This window comes from Pongo pygmaeus, chromosome 15 (genome assembly GCF_028885625.2).
Source record: "Pongo pygmaeus isolate AG05252 chromosome 15, NHGRI_mPonPyg2-v2.0_pri, whole genome shotgun sequence".
NCBI lineage: Eukaryota > Metazoa > Chordata > Mammalia > Primates > Hominidae > Pongo > Pongo pygmaeus.
In genome coordinates, this window is record NC_072388.2 from 55,926,208 (window position 1) to 55,946,835 (window position 20,628).

General features: G+C 37.2%; 1 protein-coding gene across 3 annotated transcripts in view; it reads right to left on the minus strand.

The window, feature by feature from the left end:
- Window positions 1-20,628, minus strand: part of EXOC5 (exocyst complex component 5) — a 61,876-nt gene that overhangs the window by 39,564 nt on the left and 1,684 nt on the right. For all 3 annotated transcript variants that reach the window (XM_054449726.2, XM_063651645.1, XM_063651646.1), the window contains exons 2-3: window positions 1,231-1,325; window positions 323-470 (exon numbers count right to left, since the gene is read on the minus strand). In XM_054449726.2, coding sequence (XP_054305701.1) covers window positions 323-470; window positions 1,231-1,325 — 243 coding nt within the window. The remainder of the gene's footprint in view (window positions 1-322; window positions 471-1,230; window positions 1,326-20,628) is intronic.

Below are 20,628 nucleotides of genomic sequence, written 5' to 3' on the forward strand. Positions count from 1 at the left end.
AAGAGTCCCTAAAACTAGGGGTCTACTGAAGTGTCATTCTTCAAATTTCGCATTGTTAGAGGAGAATCAAGGACCACACTCAACTGGATACCACTCTATCCTAAGAAGAGTACTGTGATCCTAAACCAACACTCTGTGGAAAGCCAATGCCAAGAGTACTTGATAACAATTCATTAACATTTTACCCCATGGGACTAAGGCAGTAGAAAGAAATCTTGACAGTTACTATCGTCTGACTAGACTTTTTTAAGAGCTTAAAACTGGGAGGAAATAAAGATATTATAGCCTATATAAAATACCCATTTCTTAACAAAATGTTTACCTGATTGCTTTTCTGCAGCTCTTGTACCTTCTTGGCAAATTCCTTGGCTTCTTTCTGACATTGTTGCTCTAGTTTCTCTACTTTCCTCTGAATCCTTTCATCCATTATCTGGAGTTCCTGAATATGACTTACAAATTCTTCTAATAATCTAACAGGAAAGTTTGAATATGTATCAATCTACCTATTATTAATCCTTAGGAACTGACCAGTTAACTTATAATCATAGTCTTAATAAGAAGAGTTCCTTGAGCTTGAAATGATCATGTTAATTTTTTCTATCGCATCTTGTTAGAAATTTCTTCATCAAAAGATAAAGTCTTTCTGTAATTTCATAACTTCCTCATAGTTTTGTCCAGGCCACATGGCTTTAAAGCAAACATGACATTTGAAAGTATAGCCAGGCTTTAACTATTGACTTTTTGGTGGATCATCTCAGGTGAATGAAAACCTCACCCAGAATCCCCATTAAACCCCTAGAATAGAAATACATTTTATAGCCTACTTAAAATAGTCAAGAAAGTAAATGTACTATATAAAAATAATAATATACATTCCAGAGTTCAGTGACTTTGTTCCCCCAATTTACAACTATATTTAAAACAATGTATTTAATGTTTTTATTTTAGAAGTATAACCATTTCTAGTTTATGACTCATTAGAAGAAATGTCAAATTCTTATACTCAATAAAATTACCTCCTGCATACCAGTTAAATTACTTCTTTAAAAGAATGTCAAAGAAAAAACAAAATCTCAAACTTTTAATGCTCTGTTGTATTGTCTTTTATTGGCCAATTGTTAACTAAAATCCTTGTAGAGGAATGTTGAAAGCAATCTCAACAGTCATCTCTATTCTAACACTAATGTGTACCAGATTAGATCTGTGGGGAAAAAAATTTTTTTATTTCACCTTTTAGGATCAAAAGCTTCAGGTCCACCTCTAGAGCCTCCTCCTGGGGTTCTCCATACAAGACGCTCAATATATTCATCTGCCACAAAAGGCTCCTAGTTTACAAAAAAATATGCTTTAACAAAGCTTCATACACAAGTACTTAATATTACTTATAAAATTACAACAGCTTCTACTAGGTAAAAACTTAAAATGAAATTACTAATTGTTTAAACACATCTATATTATTAAAATGTACAGATTTTTTCAATTAAAAAATCTTCAATAAACAAAACAAATTATTTAATGAAAATTAGGATATTAAAATACTAGAACAGTATTAATGACCAACTGGAACAACTCAACAGAAAAATGAGCAAAGTAAACAAACAATTTATAGAAGAAATAAAATGGTCAAAAAAATTATTTTTAATGTACAGCCTTACTAGTAATCAAATAAGATCAAATTATCCTTTTTTAAAGATCTCACAAACTGACAAAGTTTTTTTTTTTTAATTATAGTGAGCAAGGCAAGAAAGGATAAACTGAAATTTATACTCTCAGTATTGTTAGAAATGTCGACAGGTACAATCTTTTTGGAGGCCAACGGGTAGGTAAGTATTAGGTAACATCAATAGTGTTACAAATGCTCGTATACCCTAACAGTAATTCCGTTTTTAAAATCTAAGGGAAAAGCATATATGAATGCAAAAATTTCTGCAGAATGTTCATTGAGCATTATGTATATTACTAAGAAATTGTTTACATAAATAATATTCACAAAGCCATAACTGACAAATTAGGGTAAACTTACAGGATGAAAAACAATGTTCCTATTAAAATCATGATCATGTAAAAAGTTTAGAAATGAGAAAAAAGTCTAATATATGATAGCTGATGAAAAAAGCAGGATACAAAATCTTATAATTTTCTTAAAAAAATTGTTTAAAAAAGGATATTAGAGAAGGCTCAATCAAGAAAATAAAATTTCAAATGTTCACCATCAGCAGATAATACATTTTTTAGACTAATACACACTAATTTACATACTTTTCATACTACCCTCTTTCATGTAAATGGATACCACATATTGCCTCCTACCTAGCATGTAACTTAAACTAGTTGGTGATTACAATTTGAACTTTTATATCTGCAAAGTTTTTTCTTAAACTTTTAAAGATATAAAGTGCTGACATGTTTGAGAATTAAGTCCCAAGGATGAATTAATATCCTTCAAGTAAAAAATATGGCACCCTGAAATACAATGAACTCATTTAGCAACATATCATCATTTAGATAATCAGCCTCTAGTCTGCCTCACTTCTGTCGAAACAAGAGTGGATGCGAATCTAAAGATTTTTAACGTCATCTAAAATTGAGAAATATTGACTCAAGGTGAACTTATATTTAGAGCTACTTAGAACTTTAGAAACTAAGCTACTTAAAAATTTTAGAAAACTTGACCATCACATGAAATACCCCTATATAATGAAATGGTGATGACAGCTAAAATTTTTTAAGTACTTACTATGTGCCAGGCATTGCCTAGTATTTTACAAACTTTATCATATTCAATATGTACTATGGTAAGTAGTAAGTCTACAAGGTAGGTTCTATTAATACCAATTCAATTTACAGCTGTGAAACTACTTTAGGAAGTAGTCAGCCCTTTCAAAAATCTACAATACTTCCAGTAAAAAACTTCATATAGTAATCATGTCCCTTTCCCTATCATTTTCTTGGCATACACATTTGTATAAATACTTAATAATCTTAGTTGTTATGTGTTATTAATTTTATGTGTTAAGTAATCATAGTTTTCAATTAAACACGTTATACTGTTCATCAATTTTAATATATTAGTTTTATTAAATGACATACACTAAAAACTTATAAATAGCAGGTATTTACTGACGTAAAAAATTAAGCATTTTTTCCTACAAAATATTTTCAATTACCTGAAAATATAGTATTCCTTCATTCAGCAACATTAATTGATCACCTACTATGTGCTAGAGACTATTCTAAATATCCAGGAAATAGTAAAAAAGGAGGGAAAAATCTCTGCTCCTCTGGATCTAGCGGAGGAGAGTGACAGATAAACGAGCACAAAAAATGATACAAGAAGAAGAACCATGAAGAAAATGAAAGAGGATACAGAATGATGGATGAGAGTGAGATGATGACGATGATGATGATTTATTTATTTATTTTTTTGAGACTGAGTTTCGCTCTTGTTGCCCAGGCTGGAGTGCAGTGGCATGATCTCGGCTCACCGCAACCTCCACCTCCTGGGTTCAAGCGATTCTCCTGCCTCAGCCTTCCTGAGTAGCTGGGATTACAGGCATGCACCACCATGTCTGGCTAATTTTGTAGTTTTAGTAGAGACAGGGTTTCTCCATGTTGCTCAGGCTGGTCTCAAACTCCCGACCTCAGATGATCCGCCCGCCTCAGCCTCCCAAAGTGCTGAGATTACAGGCATGAGCCACCGGGCCTGGCCAGAGTGAGATTATCTTTGAAAGAAGTCACCAGGCAAGGCCTTTCTAAGAAAATAAATTTTGAGCAAAGATCTGTACACAGCTAAGTAATAAGCCATCTGCGGGAGGTAGACTCTAAGCACAGGGAACACTCTTGGTACACAATCCATGAAAAGAGGCCAGTGTGACTAAAAGAGAGTGAATGCAGGGGAGAATAATTGTGGATGAGGTCAAGAGAGGTAATGAGAATCCAGAGTTTATACCAAAGTCTTACAGGATGTACTATGATATATTCCCTGTTATTGACTGAAGGCCAGGTTCTCAAGAAGATAGGTATTACCTTCTTCTTCGGAATGCCTATACACAATAATAATTCTCCTATTCCTTCTCCCAAAAGGAGCTACAACCATTTACTTTAGTACACTAAGGAAAGAAAAATATGCAAATATTTTGAAGTCTGTTGGATATACGGTCCTAGTTGGCACTGGCACTTGACTGACCCAAAGCATCATGGACCGTGTCAGAGTGAGAACACATGGGGGCCAGGTAATAGATTCCTGGCCAAGATCTGGCAGAGTCAAACCAATATGTCCATGAGCATACCTAGTGGTCATTTCTGCAGTCTACAAATGTTTAACAGGTATAGACACACTTAGTGGCTGATATGGGTCTACAGAATAAGAACTATTATAATGAGGAAGCCCAGGTAAAAATCCTAAAATCGCCCCTGTCCAGTTGAGGTAGCTAATCACGCAGGATGGCAAAAATTAATGCTATCCTTAAGAATATAAAATAGAGATCTACAATTTTTTTCTTAAAAGACCAGATAGCTAGTATTTTAGGTTTGCAGACCGTACAGTCTCTGTTACAACCATTCAACTCTGCCACTGTGGTGCAAATGCAAACATACACAACACATGAATGAGCATGGTTGTGTATCAATAAAACAGACAGGATTCTGGGAAGATAGTGGAGTAAATCTGTCTCCCCATCTAGGTAACAACTGCACTGGCAGAATCTTTCTATTTTGGAACTCTGTAGGCTAGTGAAGGCTTATATCTTCCCACGGGAAGGCTTAGACAAGAAAATGTGGTAATTCTGGTCAATTTCAGCTCTTAGCACAATAGCAGCTACCCAGGTCCCACCCTAGCCCTGTGGCAGAGTGCTGTCCAAAAATTCCTGGAACAACCTGCACACGGCTTGTAGGGGCCAGCATGTCCAAAAAGGACCCTGTCCTCCAAATATCTGAGATCCCTGCTCTGAGGGCTAATTGCTGCTTCAGACCACAGAGGCATAAAGAGGCTGGTGGCCTTTGTTGTTGCACCTTCCCCATTTTTGCAAGCCCCTCTCCCTCTGGATAAAGTGACTGTCAGAGGATTTAAGTAAATGGATCAAAGAAGAAATTACAAGGGAAATTGTAAAATACTTATGAATGAAAATAAAAACACAACATACAAAAACATAAGACACAGTGAAGGCAGTGCTAAGGAATAAATTTGCAACTGGAAACATTTATATTAAAAAATAAAGATCTCAAATCAACATAACTTTAAAACTTAAGTTATCAGAAAAAGAAGTAAACTTAAGTAACAAGAAAAAAAAGAAAAACTAAAGCCAAAGCTAGCAGAAGGAAGGAAATAATAAAAACTGGAGCAGAAATTAACAAATTAGAGAATAAAGAAACAATAGGAAAAAAAATTAATGAAACCAGAAGTTGGTTTTCTGAAAAGATCAACAAAATTGAAAAGTCTTTGGCTAAACAGACTAAGAAAAAAAGGGAGAAGGCTCAAATTACTAAAATCACAAATGAAAATGAAGACATTACTACCAATTTTATAGAAACAAAAGGATTATAAGACAGCATTACAAACAATTGTATACCAACGAATTTGATAACCTAGATGAAATAGAAAAACTCCTAGAAACATAAAATCTACCAAGGCGCAATCCTGAAAAAATAGATAATATGAATAGACCTATAGCCAGTAAGGGGACTGAATCAGTAATCAAAAATCTCCCAACAGAGAAAAGCCCTGGAACTCATACCTTCACTGTTGAATTTTGCTAAACATTTTACAAAACTAACACCAAGCCTTCTCAAACTTTTCCAAAAAATTGAGGAAGAGGAAACACTTCCTAATTCACTGTATGAGGCCAGCATTACCCTGATACACCAAAGCCATACAAAGACTGTAGAAGGAAACTACAGACTAATATCCCTTTATAAACATTCATGCAGAAATCCTCAACGAAGTATCAGCAAGCCAAATTCCATAGCATTATTAACATGATTACATACAATCCACAGAACAGGAGAAACTATCTGCAAACTATACATCTGATAAGGGGTTTATCTAAAATACATAAGGAACTCAACTCAATAGGAAGAAAACAAATAACCTGGATTTTAAAAATGTGTGAAGGGCAGAAACAGACATTTCTCAAAAGAAGACACATAAATGGCCAACAAGCATACGAAAAAATGCTCAACACCATTAATCATCAGGGAAATGCAAATTAAAACCTCAGTAAGGTATCACCTCACACCTATTAGAATGGCTATTATCAAAAAGACAAAAGATAAGTGTTGGTGAAAATGTGGAGAAAAAGGGAACCCTTGCACACTGTTGGTGGGAATGTAAATTACCATAGCCATTACGAAAAATGTTATGGCGGTTCCTGAAAAAATTAAAAACAGAAATACCATAATGATCCAGCAATCATACTACTAAATATATATCCAAAGGAAATGAAATCAGTATGTCAGAGATATCTGCACCACCATGTTTACTGCAGCATTATTCACAAAAGCTGAGATACGGAATCAATCTAAGTGTCCATCAATGGATGAATGGATAAAGAAAATGCAGCATACATTCACAATGGAATACTACTCAGCCATTAAAAAGAAGTAAATCCTGTCATTTGCAAAAATATGGATGAACCAGGAGAACATTATATTAAGTAAAATAAGCCAGGAATAGAAAAACAAATACCACATGACCTCACTCATATGTGGAATTTTAAAAATTTGATCTCATAGAAGTAAGAGTAGATTGGTGGTTACCAAAGGCTGGGAAGGGTAAAGGGGAGGCGGGGAGCAAGAAGAGAGCCTGATTAACAGATACAAATACACAGTCAGATAAAAGAAAAACTGAAAAATTAGTTGCCATTTCTATATACTAACAATGAACAATCTAAAAAGGAAATTATAAAAACAATTCCATTTACAACAGCACCAAAAAGAACAAAGTATTCAGGAATAAAATAAGAATTAACCAAGGAGGCTAAAGACTTATACAGTGAAAACTATAATACTTCGAAAGAAATCAAAGAAGGCACAAATAAATGGAAACACATCCTATGTTTACAAACTGGAAGACTTAATATTGTTACAATGTCGATACTACCCAAAGTGATCTACAGATTCAACTCAATCCTTGTGAATATCCCAATGACTTTGTTTTATTCAAAAATAGACAAGAAACCCCGAAGAGCACAAAATAATCTTGAAAAAGAACAGAGCAGCAGGACTCACACCTTCTAATTTCAAAACTTACTACAAAGCTACATTGATCAAAACAGTATACGGTACTGGCATAAAGACAGACATACAGAACAACTGAACAGAATAGAAAGCCTAGAAAAAAAAACCTTCACATATTTGGTCAAGCAATTTTTGACAAGGGTGCCAAGACCATTCAAAAGAGAAAGGACAGTCTTTTCAGCAAATAATGCTGGGAAAACTGGGTATTCAAATGCAAAAGCATCCTTACCTAACACCAAACAAAAATTAACTAAAAACGTCTCAAAGACTTACTTGTAATACCTAAAACTACAAAACCCTTAGAAGAAAATACAGGGTAAAGCTTCTAGATACTGGATTTGGCAATGATTTCTTGAATATGATACCAAAGCACAGGCAACAAAAGAAAAAAATAGACCAATCAGACTTAATGAAAAATTTTAAATTCTGGACTACATAGAACTCCTAAAATTCAACAAAAACAAGTAATCCAATTCAAAAATGGGCTAAGGACTGAACAGATGTTTCTCCAAAGATATATAAATGGCCAATAAGCACATGAAAAGATGCCCAACAATGGCTGGGCGCAGTGGCTCACACCTGTAATCCCAGCACTTTGGGAGGCAAAGGCAGGCAGATCTCTTGAGGTCAGGAGTTCGAGACCAGGCTGGCAAACACAGCAAAGCCCTGTCTCTACTAAAAACACAAAAATTAGCTAGGTGTGGTGGCGAGTGCCTGTAGTCCCAGCTATCTGGGAGTCTGAGGCAGGAGAATCACTTGAACCTGCGAGGCAGAGGTTGCAGTGAGCCCAGATCACTCTACTGCACTCCAGCCTGGGTAACAGAGTCAGTGAATCTGTCCCCCCAAAAAAAAAAAAAAAAAAATTCCCAACATTACTAATATTTAGGGAAATGCAAATCAAAACTACCATGAGATGTCACCTTACACAGGAAATGGCAAAGCGCCTAGCTATCAGAGAAGTAAGTAAGATTGGAAGACCAAGGACAAGAAAGTCTGGAGTAGAGGCATATGGACTATACAATGAAAGAACTGTCCCCCCAAAATTCACAGGTTGAAGACTTAACTCCCAATGTGATGGTATTTGGAGATGGGACCTTTCGGGAGGTAATCAGTGTTAGATGAGGTCACAAGGTACAGGCCCTCATTATGGGATTAACGTTCTTACAGGAAAAAGAAATATCTCTCTGCACAAAGAAGAGATTATGTGAGCACAAAGTGAGACGGTGGTGTCTACAACCTAAGAAAAGAGACCTCAGCATGACAACTACCTTGCTGGCACTTTGATCTTGGACTTCTCAGACCCCAGAACACTGAGAAATAAATTTCTGTTGTTGAAGCCATCCAGTCTATGGAATTTTGTTGTGGAAGCCTGAGCTGACTAAGACAGACAGATACATGAAACTGGATGCAAAGTATGAAGTTCTCTGTATAACATGTTAGCACCAGAGAATATATACCATGAAAGAGGAACTAAGCAACCAAGTAGAAAAAATGACTTTGCTTGGCATTAGCACTCTGAGCACATGAATAAAGCAGACACAGTACAGAGACAACATGGCCTCAACTGCAAGGGGTCCTACTTACCAAGGCTGATCCAGCTACTGTGAAACCAAATATCTAGCCTAACAGTGACAGAGACCAACTCTAAGCCCCTAAAATAGCCCCATTCAAGACTAATCACATGGTTGGCAAGTTGACTACACTGGGCCCTTTCCACTCTAGAAAAAAGAATATTTTACTTTGATAGAAGGAGAAACATTTGAGTTGGATTTGCCCTTCCTCAGAGGGAGTGTTTGTTCCTCTGGCACAGGACTCCACATACCATATCACACCAAAGGACCCAGGCACCCAGTTTACAGCAAAGGAGGTAACCATGGGATTCACTGATCATATCGTAAACCACACCAACCAGAGGTAGGCAGACTAACAGAGCACTGGAACAGCCTGATGAAGGCACAGCTGAAGCACCAGTTCAGAGGGCATACTCTATTAAAATGATGCACTGGTCGGGTGTGGTGGCTCAGGCCAGAGCTCAGGAGTTCGAGGTCAGCCTGGGCAATACAGTGAAACCCTTGTCTCTACTAAAATACAAAAAATTAGCTGGGTTGGTGGCGGGCACCTGTAGTCCTAGCTACTAGGGAAGCTGAGGTAGGAGAATTGCTTCAACCTAGGAGGGAGAAGTTGCAGTAAGCCAAGATCACACCACTGTACTCCAGCTTGGGCAACTGAGCAAGACTCCATCTCCAAAAGCAAAAAAAAGAAAAAAAAAAAAAAAGCACTATTCTGCAAGATGCAGTATATATTCTGAATTAAAAGGCTTTATATGATGCTGTGACTCCCATAGGAAAAACACATGAGTCTGGCAACAAGAGGTAAAAGCAGAAAGTGGGTTCACTTATCATGACTCCCAATTTGTGCTTGGGATCCCTGTGACTCTTGATTCTTCGGAATAGTCTTGGTCCCCAAAGAAGGAACACTTTTGTCTACGAACATAGTAAGAGTGTCATTAAACTATAACTACAAGTACTGCCTGGTCATATTATCTCCCTATATCTAGGGAATAAGAAGAGGAGTGATCATCTTTGGCTAGGGCAATCAACCATAATGATCAGGATGAGGCAGGGCTGCTAATACACAATGGGGGCAGAGAGCAGTATGTTTGGCACACAGATGATCCTCTCAGGGATCTCTTAACACCCCCTCAACCAATTCTGAAAATGTATGGACAGGTGTTACAACCCTGGCCTAAAAAGGGTATTATAACCAGTTAAGATACCAAGAACATCAGAGGTACTAGTTGAAGGTAAGGCAGAGTTACAATCGATAGTAGAGGTGAGAGACAGTGAATATCAGTTGCAACTCCGAGACCAGCTATAGCAGTGGGGGCCACAGTTCATCTCACTAGCCTTCTTCTTCTAATTTTCCTCCAGGATAAGACCCAACCAGAATGTCAGAAGAGCTGCTCCCCAAATGTATATGAAGAAGTGAAGTCTAATAGTGGAACAAGGGTTGTCTGTGGTAAACACAATAATGTGCCATCCAGATTGCCCTTCAAGAAGGGACTTGCCCTAACTGCTAATAGTGCTGTCAACAAAAAGCCTTCATGGGCAGTATTTTCAGGGACCTCATCAGATGCAAAGAGACACTTCACCCCATGTCATGCCTTTCCCAATGTGATCCATATCCAATGACGGATTAAGATGGGAGTATAAGGGCCAGACCACTTTGGTCCAAAGCAAGACAACTCTGACAGGTCATTTTAGTTTCAGACCTCCCCACAGGAGCCATCAACACTGCCACTGGACGAAAACTGTAACTCTACTTCTCCACATGCCCAATCTTGTATCCTTGCTCTGCCCCTCATAAATGTTCATCCAAGGTTACTTCCTAATAAATATTCTGCATACTAAACTGTCTCAAAGTCTGCTTCCCAAAAGACCCAACCTGCAACACCTTAGTAGTCCAGTCAAGAGATGGCAGTGACTCAGATGAAAGTGGCAGTGGATGAGGTGCTGAGAAATAGGTTCATGACGTTTTAAGGCATGCATTCATATAAGTTGCTGATAGATTGGATATGTGGAGAAAGAAAAAAAAGGAATAAAAGATTACTCATTGAGGTAGAGGTTTGCAGCCAGGACAACTTTGTGAATGGTGGTGCTAATTACTGAGATGGGAAGATCAGGGAAGGAGATGGATGAGGGAGCAGTGAAACAAGAGTTTTGTTCCACATATGTTATATTGTAGATGCCTATTAGATATGTAAGAGAAATATAGAGCACATAGATGGAAAAACAAATTTTTACTACACGGAAGAAGCTGGAGCTTCACAAAATTTGAATCATCAACATACAGATGGTTACCTAAGGACTGGTTGAGATCTAGGAGGAAGAAAGGCATGCCAAGATTTGGAGATAAGAGGAGGAAAACAATCCAACAAAAGAAAGCAAGAGGCACCAGTGCAGGCGGAAGAAAATAAAAGGTCAGTGTCCTGGAAGCAAAGTACACATTTTATCCTCAGAGACAAATTATCACAAGGGTTTAAGAGAAGTCAGCAATTGATCCCCAAGGGATGGAAGTTCCAAAAAAGCAAAAAATAAAAATAAATAAATACGTAAAAATTTAAAAGTTCTGCTTATATAAGCAAATAAATCCTAATGCCTTGCTTTCTAATACTTTATCTTGCTGCAAAGGCGCTTACAGTGACAAAAAGCCAAATTAACAAATCCTAAGACCTCCAAATGACCAAGTCCTCCCAAAAGACTTCTCAAACAATTCCCTGTAATACAAACACCTGTAAACATTTTTTTAAATCCTTTAGAATTTTATAAGCCTGACAAAGGTTTAGCTTCACTTTGTTTTGCTACAGTAATCAAAAGCAAAAATTACCAAGCCAAAACAAAAATCTAGAACTATGCACTAAGATACTATCATATGAAATTTAGCTTTACATAATTGGGTTTTATATTGCTCCATTAAACTGATTTTATATGCTTTACAAATGTTACCAATTGTAATATTAAAATATGATGTTTGTCATTGTGGGAGACAGTGTGGCGATTCCTCAAGGATCTAGAATCAGAAATACCATTTGACCCAGCAATCCCATTACTGGGTATATACCCAAAAGATTACAAATCATTCTACTATAAAGACACATGCACACGTATGTTTACTGCAGTACTATTCACAATAGCAAAGATTTGGAACCAACCCAAATGCCCATCAATGATAGACTGGATAAAGAAAATGTGGCACATATATACCATGGAATACTATGCAGCCATAAAAAAGATGAGTTCATATCCACTGCAGGGACATGGATGAAACTGGAAACCATCATTCTCAGCAAACTCACAAAGGAACAGAAAACCAAACACTGCATGTTCTCACTCATAAGTGGAAGCTGAAAAATGAGAATACATGGACACAGGGAGGGGAACATCACACACCAGCGCCTGTCAGAGGGTGAGGGACTAGGGGAGGGATAGCATTAGGAGAAATACCTAATGTAAATGAGGGGTTGATGGATGCAGCAAACCACCGTGGCATGTGTATACCTATGTAACAAACCTGTACGTTCTGCACATGTATCCCAGAACTTAATGGCATTTGTGGCCATTTCTACTGAAAAATCTCTTGGATGTCAATCCCTTGGACAGGAACATAAATCCCTAATTTAAATAATGTTGCTTCCTTGACAAAAATTCAATTTTTATATTTTCTTGTATCTCCATTCCCAAAAGCAGATCCAATACAATGTGTTGGAACCACCCAAAAACTCAAAGAAACTAGGATATTTCCCCCAGCCTAGGTAAAAAAAAAAGGAAGTCTCAGATCGTTTCAGAGAGATATTTCTGTATCCTGTTAAACCAACTAACCCATCGGTTCAAAAGTACTGCCTATCATGTATTTTCCTTAAATTTATTATGGATACCACTGTCTAACAAATCATTAAAACACTACCTCCTTTTAGTGAGAAACTTCCCTATATAATTCCTACTACAGTATCAAATTCACACACACTTTTTTTTTTTTTTTTTTTTGAGATACAGTCTCACTCTGTCACCCAGTCTGCAATGCAGTGGTACAATCTCGGCTCCGCCTCCTGGGTTCAAGCAAGTCTCATGTCTCAGCCTCCTGAGTAGCTGGTATTACAAGTGTGTGCCATCACACTCGGCTAATTTTTATATTTTTAGTAGAGATGGGTTTTTGCCATGTTGGCCAGGCTGGCCTCTAACTGCTGGCCTCAAGTGATCGGCCCGCCTCAGTCTCTGAAAATGCTCGGATTACAGGTGTGAGCCACCACATGCAGCCAAGTTCACACTCTTATATCTACTCTTTAGGGTTCTTATCTTGTACCACCTACCCAAATTTCTCTGTACCTCAAAACAAACAGCCACACTTCTGTCAGACTATTCCAGTCTTCTTTTCAAGCCCGTGCTACTCCTGCTTCCTAACCTGTGGCCAGGTAACTCACCCCACCAAGTATGCCCTTTCTCCTCCAACAATTCAAACACTGCTATATCATTACTCAAAGCCTGGCTCTATTCCCGTTTCTTCTTTGAAGGGTTCCTTCCTTACATGGTCTCCATTAATCTCTCCACTCTTAAACCCCTATGAAGCTTAAAAATTCAAATCCCAACACAGAATATTACTAATTGTCATTTTGTCATTTATTGATTTAGAATCATTTTCATAAGTTTCACTCTTTTCTCCATACTTAAATTAAAAGCAAGGGGAGGCTGTGTCATACATTTGTCTTGCTTTCCAGCTGTAGTCAACAGAACAATGCTGAGCATACCAAAACACTAGCTAGTTGGGGCCATGGCTGAAACCCCTGCAGAGGGTCTTAAAAGTCATGCTCTTGATTCATATATCCAAAACCAAAAAGGCAGGACCACCACCCCACAACCCAGAAATAAAGAACAGGCATTACGTGGTACTATCAATCCAAGATTCTAACAGAAAACAAATATGAGCCTAATACAATTCTGGCACTACAAAGAACTAAAAGAATTTTATAATATTTGGCCTCTACTTTCTAACCCCATTTTCTTTGATTTTTCAGTGAGATTCTTTACGTGTTTTCTGTATATTAATAAATAAGTTATATTTATTGAATACTGAGTTTTTAAAAAAGCACCACAAAATATTTTTTCTCAGGCTAGCAAAATGGATTTCAAAGGTAGTATGAAAAGGTAGAAAAATAAAGCTCATTAAGACACTAATATAACTAAAGCAAACTTTGAAAAAGTATTTTGAAAACTACTTGCACAAACACCACAAAATGAATAATTTTACTTTTAAAATTAGTCAATGTTAACATTCAGTCTTGAAGCCCTTTAAACTATGAAATTAGCCAATTAATCATGTTATCAAAATTGTTTTGAAGACTATTTCAACGATGGTAGTTTAGAATCTTACAAAATATTTTAGATTCTCTTAAGTAAAATATTTTTCCAGGATAGAATATATCTCATTTCGAACAGTAAAGTAATATATATGATGTCTATGTCCAAAAGGGAGAGGTAACAAATGTTACAATTCCTGTTATACTAGCAGAATCATATAATTAGATTTAAAATTCGTAATGCAAGAATGTTCTTTAAATATCATCACAGCCCAGCTCTTTCATCTCATTTGTACATATAAAGAAACTGAGGAAATGAAATTTAAGTCTTATCAAGGTACTAAACCAGTATTCTAACCCAGATATTTTTCCCACTCTATTATAGTGCCTTTAACATTTATAGACTGTGAAATTACTTTAAATATTTAATAAAATCTGCCATTAGCATTTCAAATCAAATTAAGTGTATTTACAAATATACACGTTAAATATTCTTACAGGCATTTAATAAACACCTTGGAAATGAAATTAAACAAGTAAAGGAATCATTTGCTTCTTTCGTTTATTATATCTTGAATAAGCAAAGATACATAAATAACTATTTTCTCATTTTCATATTTCAGCTTCAAGGAAATAGCATCAGAAAAGTTTGCTAAGTTTTAAATATATACATACATATAAACTATTGACAATCAAACTTTTAAATTATCACTCAACTAGAACTTTCGTTTAATTTGTAGGTTATATGTTTATTTGCATGGTGTTACATGAAACTGCAATCCACTTTTAGGAGAACAAGGCAATCAATCACTCTTTCAAATCTCTCTCACACATGTGGGCGCACACACACCTCAACTATCTAATTTCCTGGGAACACCAGCGATTCAGTATTTTAGATTAATTACACACATGTGCAGTCTATAATACTGTCCTCAATTTAATGACTTGCTTATTCCAAAAGTTCACTTCCAAGTTGCTTGGACTGGAGAACTCCAAAGCATAAAATACTTAAATGGAACTCTACTACTCTTAAGCATCAGCCTCTACCTCTACCACTGTCTCCACTAAGACCAGCAGAAGGCTATTAGATCTTGGTGTAGGTAAGAAATTGATGGGCCTCTGTTTCAGTTATCTATTGCTGCCTAACAACCACTCAAATAGTTAGTGGCCTAAAATAACAATAATCATACTGTTCACAAATCTGATTTGAGGGCTCAGCAGGGAAACCTGGTCTCTGCTCCACATGAAATAAGCTGGGGCTGCTCAACTTGGCTAGAAGATACTCTTCCAAGATGGCAAGTTGGTGTTTACTGTTAGCTGGGAGTTCAGCCAGAGCCAAGGGCGAAGGGCCTTGGTTCTTTCAAAGGGCTGCATGGGCTTTCTCTTGGTATGGCTGCTAGAGTCCAAGAGGTTACCTAACCTTGCAAATCACTACACAGCATCACTTCTATAGTCATAGGCCTGTACAGATTCATGAAGTGAGCATAGACCCTACTTCCTATGGGAGGGGCATAAATATCACAATGTAGGATGGCAGATCTTGTGACCATCCTGAAAAATACAACCTTCCACAGCCCCTTTTTGTAATCCTCTCCTACTATAATCTCCTACTTCTTGGATCATTTACTCTGAGTCAACTGAGACTGAGAAGGCTGAAGTGTTCCCTCCTTGATAGATCTCTAATCTAGTTCTCATCTCAATCCACTTAAATTGAAAGTGGCCGACACCTAATTTTTTAAAATGGATACTACTCTCTTAATAGTATGCTTCTAAGCAATTTAAATTTCTCAACTCAATTTAGTCATCAAAAAAACCTTCTGAAGTAGATACTATTATTTCCCCCATTTTACAGATGAGAAAACTGAGGTACAAAGAGGCTGGGTAACTTGCCAAGATCACACAACTAGTAGGGGGCAGAGCTGAGAGATGTCATCCACCTCCTGGCTAAATTACCACCCACATAAAGTGATACTTCCTAAACTGCTATGTCTAACTGTGATCTCTTTCTGAGTTACTAATTCATATTTCCATTTGCCTTGTGGACTTCTTTACCAGGATGTCTTGCTAAAAACTCAAAGTGTACGTGTAGGTGTGTGTGTATATACATTTAATGAATATATTATTTCTTCCCCCTGCAAGGGTCCTTCTAATTTTCTCGGTCACAGTTAATGAATCACCAACCACCTACTTTTCAAAGTTTACAAATTTGGAATTTTAACTCCTCAGTGATCAAATTCTTTTAATTCTTCCTCCAAAATTCTTTTCAAATATCTTCTCTGTCGCCACTGAATTAGGTTAGACTTTCATCTGGCTAGATTAATCAGTCGATAGATAATTCCGGAACTCTTACCAAATGACAAGAACTATGTCAGGTTGCCCATGATCCCTATTTTCCCAGCTAACAATTTCTTCCCCCATCGAAGGCCATTCTTCACACTAACATTAAAATTGTCTGTCTCCCTGACCCTTACCCAAAAAAAGTAAGGTCAGCCCCCTTGCATGAGCTATAAAAAGCCTTCTTAAAACTTTCCCCAAGCTGAGCCCAGTGGCTCATGCCTATAATCCCAGCACCTTGGGAGGCCCTAGGTGGGAGGACCACTTGTGTCCTGGAGTTCAAGACTAGCCTGGGCAATACAGTGAGACCCCGTCCCTACAAAAAATAAAAAATTAGCCAAGCATGGTGGCATATGCCTGTGGTCCCAGCTACTCGGGAGGCTGAGGTGGGAGGATCGCTTGAGCCTAGGTCGATGCTGCAGTGAGCTGTGATTACACTACTGCACTCCAGCCTGGGTGACAGAGCAAAACCCTGTCTCAAAAAACAAAAAAACTGGCCAGGCACGGTGGCTCACGCTTGTAATCTCAGCACTTTGGGAGGCCGAGGCAAGTCGATCATGAGGTCAGGAGTTCGAGACCAGCCTGGCCAACACAGTGAAAGCCCATCTCTACTAAAAATAAAAAAATTAGCCAGGCATGGTGGCGGGCACCTATAATCCCAGTTACCCAGGAGGCTGAGGCAGGAGAATCGCTTGAAACCAGAGGCGAAGGTTACAGTGAGCTGAGATCACGCCACTGCACTCCAGTCCAAAAAAAAGCAAAAAAACAAAAAAACTGCCCTCAAACTCCTATGGTCTCAATGCCTTGCCACCACTCCCTATTCTTAAAATATGCACATACACATCCTAACTGTTCTCAACTGCCTCACCTTACAACAAACTGGAGCCATCTTGTCTCTGCCTTGGAATAACCTTCTCCTGTTTGAAAAATCTCTACTCATCCATCAACATCCAATTTCTATACGCCATTACTAAATGAAACCTTTCCTAATAATCCCTGGAAAAGATTCTATACTCCCACTGCGCTATATTAACGTATTAAGATGTCTGTCTTCCTCAACCACATGCTTAACTCAACGTCTTTTAACTCTAGTACCTGGAATGTCTGGCCTACAGATTCATTCAATGTTTGCAGAATGAATACATTTTATCATATACATGATACTACAATTGGTGGCCAAGGTCTATAAACACTTAACAACTAATATGGTTAAAATAAATAGCATTTCAGCACCTTGACAGTAACGGGGTGCTCTTTACTTGTGTATCTCATGTTCATTAGTATATACCTGGCTAGCTAATTGAACAAGAGACATCATTTTCAACAAGTCTGTTTAAATAGCTTTTGTAATTTAGTTTGAAAAATTAAGAGACAAATAAATGTGGGAAAATGTGTTCTTCAATATTCATACTCTAATTTGGAAGTCAAACAGCCATTGCTATCATAGCCAAATTACCTGACCTCAAGCACTATTATCAAGGAACCTATATTTACAGAAAGAAAAAAAAAATGAATTTTTAATCCTGGCATTTAGGACCTCCAAAATTAAACCCCGATTTACCTTACATGCCACTCCTCCTCTTTATGTGTGCTATATATACTCCAGCCAAAATGAATGTTCCCCTTATCTCCAGGGCTTACAACCCTCCCTTTATGTCTTAGCTTTTATTGCCTGCTTTACTGAAAAGTCCCTCCACCCAGTTCCACAAACTCAAATCTAATTTATCTTCTGTAGGTAATTCAAATGCCACCTTCTAATCCTTTCTTTGTTCTAGAGGTAATCTTCCCATCCTCTCAATACCTATGGCACATCTAGACCTCTTTGAAACCATTTATAACCTTATTTTTAAGAGTATAGTATCATATATCCACCTTCTCTCCCTCTATTTTATAAGGACAGGTTCTATACTTAATTCTATTTTCCAAAATATGTACCTTGTAATTCACAAAATTAAGTTAACAAGCAGTGGAAAATAAAAGTCTCTTAAAAAAAGAAAACAGTCTCATGGTGAAAAAAGTTGGGGAAATGGACTTCTCATCATCTTTAACATATTAAGGTATACTGCAAATCTCCAACGAAACAGACTATGCTCATTTCCATAACTTACTTGGTCACTGAACCCTTTTATTTTTTTTGCGACACATCTCGTAGGATTAATATTTCTAGGGCATGCCCTTTGAGACATGCAGCCTCATTAATTTCAGAACTTTATCTTGAACTTAATAGGTACTCAACAAATATTTGTAGAATGAATGAATAATTAACCCTAGTTACTAACCAAGAACTCTCCCATAATGGTAGCCCAAACAGAGAAAAGTGAAGATTCTTGAAGAATTATGGGGGAAAAAAATAAGCAAATGAGAAAAGAATGTCCTCAGTAGTACAATAAAAGAAGAGACGAATATTTGCAACAACATAAAAAGAACTGGCGGGGCACGGTGGCTCACACCTGTAATCCCAGCACCTTGTGGGTCCAAGGTGGGCAGACTGCTTAAGCTCAGGAGATCAAGACCAGCCTGGGCAACATGGTGAAGCCTTGTTTCTGCAAAAAATTTTTTAAAATCAGCTGGGCATGGTGGCAGGCACCTCTAGTCCCAGCTACTCTGGAGGCTAAGGTGGGCACATGGATTGTGCCCGGAGGGTAGAGGCTGCAGTGAGCAGTGATTACCCAATTGCACTCCAGCTTGCGCGACAGAGCAAGACCCTGTCTCAAAAACAAAGAAAAGAAAATTTAAAAAGAAATTTCTGAGCCCAGCCACTTTGTATATGTAGAAGATACAATTTATCTACACCACATAAGAATCCTTATTCAGAATGTCTATCTAGAAGATACAATTTATCTACACCACGTAAGAATCCTTATTCAGAATGTCTATCCCGAGGAGATTTAAAAACACTGTACATGGATCTTTTCAGAAAGATCTGTCAACAAAAGTTGAAACTAAGAAGGTATTCTGAGAAACTTCCAGAATATACACTATTACAATAGCCAAATCATCTATTACTAAATCATTTCGGTCAACTAAGGAAATATATTACAGTTTGATTTTGTTATATGAAGTTGTTTTCATTAAGAGTCATGGGACCCATAAGATCTTAAAAGAAGCAGAGTTAACATAATGAAATCTCATGGATTCAAAAGCTTAATTTTGTTTTCATTTAACTTCTCCTAACATGAAAAGTGAAAGCATAATTCTATTTAACAGTGCATGAAAATCAGGATGCATAAAAACCAAACATCCTTGACTACATCCTGCCTTCTGTTTTCCACAGTTCTCCAGCTGGGACTAAGAAAGGGAAGCAGGAGAAAAAGATACTTCCTGTGACTTGTACTACAACCTAGATGCTATGGCAGTAGCCACAGGAAACTGAGCAGTGACAGGATTTTTTTTCCTCCTCCCTCCAAGGCCAAGAGATCAACTTTTCACTTGGGGATGAAAACTTACTCAAGAGTAGAGACCACTGTAGGGCTAGATTCATAGCAGTACCAGAAAAGATAAATGCACTTCTTAATTATAACTATTAAAACTTAATTGTAACTATTATGCTTTTAATTTTGATGAAGCAACAAGCTACATATAGTCAAGAAAAAAAGTCACATAAGTTTTAAGATCTATAAATACGTTTAAATTTGTCCTAAAAACCCTCTGGCCTAAGGGTAGTCTAAGAACTACTGTCTCTATTATCATTGAATCTTACTGGCTACCATGTAACTAGAGTCACTAAATTACGTTATATCTTAATCTGGTTTAACTACTTAACCTAATGGCAGGACCCCAGAAAGCAAAATATATATTTCCCCACCTCCTCCCCTTCCCCGCTAGGGAGAGGGGAAAAAAAAATCAAACATATTTCCAAATGAGTTACTGAAACCATGTGGTCAAACATTTAAATAAAAATATACATAAGATGGTCCAAGGTACAACTGGAACTGTCAAGCAGGATTAACTCAAAGGATAATGTCTTACGAACTGTATGACAACATACATATATAACACTTTTCAGTTAAGAGCAGGCTTGTCAGCAAATACATTAATTAAAGATCTCATACAACTTCATCGTTTTCTCCCTTTATAAGGTGTGAAAAATAAAACAAGGAACCACAGCACTACTTAGTACCTAGGGACACAGTAAAAGTTCCTAGCAGGAAAAATGTCTCCCCATTCTTGTGTCAATAAACAGATGGCACAATTTTGGAATTACAGAAATT